The sequence below is a fragment of the Corvus brachyrhynchos genome, unplaced genomic scaffold (genome assembly GCF_000691975.1).
Source record: "Corvus brachyrhynchos isolate BGI_N302 unplaced genomic scaffold, ASM69197v1 scaffold80, whole genome shotgun sequence".
NCBI classification, from domain to species: Eukaryota; Metazoa; Chordata; class Aves; order Passeriformes; family Corvidae; genus Corvus; species Corvus brachyrhynchos.
Genome location: NW_008236769.1, coordinates 11,688,779 through 11,691,404, shown reverse-complemented (window position 1 = coordinate 11,691,404; position 2,626 = coordinate 11,688,779). Strand labels below are relative to the sequence as shown.

The 2,626-nt window shown below is 45.7% G+C and overlaps 1 protein-coding gene across 1 annotated transcript in view; it reads right to left on the bottom strand.

Moving 5' to 3' along the window:
* Positions 1-2,356, bottom strand: part of POLN (DNA polymerase nu) — a 103,225-nt gene extending 100,869 nt beyond the window's left edge. The window contains exon 1 of the mRNA XM_008645092.2: positions 2,303-2,356. Within this exon, the coding sequence (XP_008643314.2) occupies positions 2,303-2,356 (54 nt within the window). The remainder of the gene's footprint in view (positions 1-2,302) is intronic.
* Between the last annotated feature and the right edge of the window lie 270 nt (positions 2,357-2,626).

Below are 2,626 nucleotides of genomic sequence, written 5' to 3'. Positions count from 1 at the left end.
CGCGCTTCGCCTCAGGGCGGTCGCTTGGGGCCCGATGACTTTGTCCCGTCCCCTCAGCTCCCCGCGGCCCTTGTCCTGTCCCCTCAGGTCCGCCCCCTCAGCTCCGGGCGGCCCTTGCTGCCCGTTTCCCTTGCCTAGCACACGGGAGAGGGAGGAGGGTGCAGGCCTGAGTGCAATTGATCTCGCCCAGCTCTGACCGCTATGCCTCCCTGAAGCCCAGACATGGCCAACGGGGGCCACTTCGGCCATCCGCACCCAGTGCTGCTGTGTTGCTGGTTTTCACCCCTGCTTAGTCTTTTCATGGGCTGCTTAGTCCACGTGGGCTTTTATGTCCATGGATTTGCCAGGTGCCTTTTTGGACATGCTGACATCCCCCAAAAACTTCACAAGACAACATCCCAGACCATCACTACGTGCTGTTTGAAAAGACACTTTATTAATTGTTTTTTTAGCTCTCTCTAAAACCCATCAAAAGATTCCTGGCACTAGTATTTCAGGATCTGGTCAATGCCGCCTCTGCACGTACCTTACCCGTGGTATTCATGGCAATTTACAAGCCATCAGTACATGTTCTTCAGCTTTGTCCTCTCTGTAGAGCCAGTGCTCCATTCCCCACATTGTTCCCAATGTCTCTCTGAACCTTTTACAGCATCGCCGTGCCTTGCTCAGGGTGCAGAGACGAGAGTGCACAGAGTCGTCAAGCCATGGGTGTACCAAGGTTTTATACAGAATCCTCATTTCCAGTGCCTGTCCTTACAATGCTCCCTGTTTTCTTGGCTTTTTGGCTGCCGCTGCCCGTGAAGTCACCAGGAAGCTCTCGACACAGATTGCAGGACCTCTGCATTGCAAAGGCTGGTTCTCAGACGAGCATCATGTAAACTTGTCACTAACACGTCGAGCATCCTTTATGAGCCACTCCTTGAGTTTAGCCATCTTCACTTCCTGTTTACATTTCACATGCCACGTTTTCCTGGGCTTCCCCATGTGCCTTGCAATAGCCTCCTTAAGTTTCTCATTGAGTCATGCAAGGGGGGGAAGGTTTGTGGCACATTTTTCTATTTATGTCAGACATTTTACCTTGGCTTCTAGAACTGTATTTTTAAGCCGTCTGGGTGTTTGCAGGCTTCTTGGTTTCAAACTGCTCATTTAGGGGCTTTTTTTGGCATTTCCCCCCATTTTTGTATAGGTCATTTTCTTAAAATTGACTATCTGTTTGCTTTATTTGTCTTGCATTCATCTTGGTGTTAAGTTTAATTATATTGTGGTTGCTACTATTGAGCAGCTCACCCACTAATAGCTCTTGAATTAGATCCTCTGCACTGCTAAAGACTAAATTCAGAATGGCATTTCTTTTTCTTGTAGTTCATAGGGCTGGCTTTTCTAGAAAGAAATAATTTATTGTATCCAGAAATATTATCTCTACAATTCACCCTGATGAGGCATTGACCCAGTCCGTATGTGGGTGGTTGAGCCCTCCCACTACTTGTCCTAAATGTGCAGCTTCTCTGGTCTCCCTTAATGCAATTGTTGAAAGGAATCAACACAGGGAAATGAGCAACCTTGCAGCTCAGCACAGCTAAGACAAGCTCACATTAGGTTTTCTTGATCAAAATCAGCACCTGTATCACTTGCAAAGTGCAGAATGTTGATTTCTGGTATAATGTGGTCTGTGCAAGACATTTTTAGACTAAACCCTGACCTGGCAGTGAGTTCTCATGGGTAAAAAGAGCTGTCGTGTTGGATTCCTCCCCATCAGATTACAGCATGATATGCAGCTGCAATTTAGGCTGGCTGAGGTTTTCAAATCATCTTGCAGATAGAGTGCATTGTGTCTGTCTGGTGGGGAAGGAACAAAAGCATTCACCAGCTTATTTCGTAAGGCCCTGCTGTTTCAGTTCAGTTAGTTACTTGCACTAAAATCAACTTCTCCTACAGCGGTATTTTGCAGACTTGTGCTTCACAGTATTGTGGTTTGGGGTTTGGGTTTTTTTCCATAAATATCAGTGTTACTCATGTAAAAAAATGCCTGAGTAAAAGCAAATTCTAAACACCTAGAAAAATTCCTAAAATTCTGCTGTCCAAATTCAGCTCTGCCAATGAAGTCCACATCCTAGATGAAAGAAAATACATCTGATAAAAGTTTGCCTGTCTTTTGTCTATCAAATTGTCTGCCTGGATTGCTGCAACTAATGCCTTCAGATCCCTGTGTGACTAGTTCGTCTCCCTCTTACCAGACTCACATGGCTACGATGTCCCACCTCCTTTGTGGCCTTTCCCAAAACCTATGTCCCCATCTGTTTACCTGGGCAAGCAGCACTACATACTCATCCTGTAGCAGGTTTGGAGTTATGTCCATGCTGGCCAGTGGCCACCTCTTGAAAACAGGGAAGAGCTCAATTTGGCCATGTTCAATGCGAAATTGTTTATTTTTCTTTCTACCCAGACATGGAATTTCCATGAAAGTTTTCATCATGGATTACTAATTGCAGCCTCCATTCTATCTGTGCTTTGTCAAATTTGGTGAAAATTAGCCAGAAGGTTCAGAAGTTATCAAGGAAAGGAGGAAGGGAACAGATGGACGAAAGAGGAGTTGACAGACAGCATGATCTCATAATCCCTGCTGGCA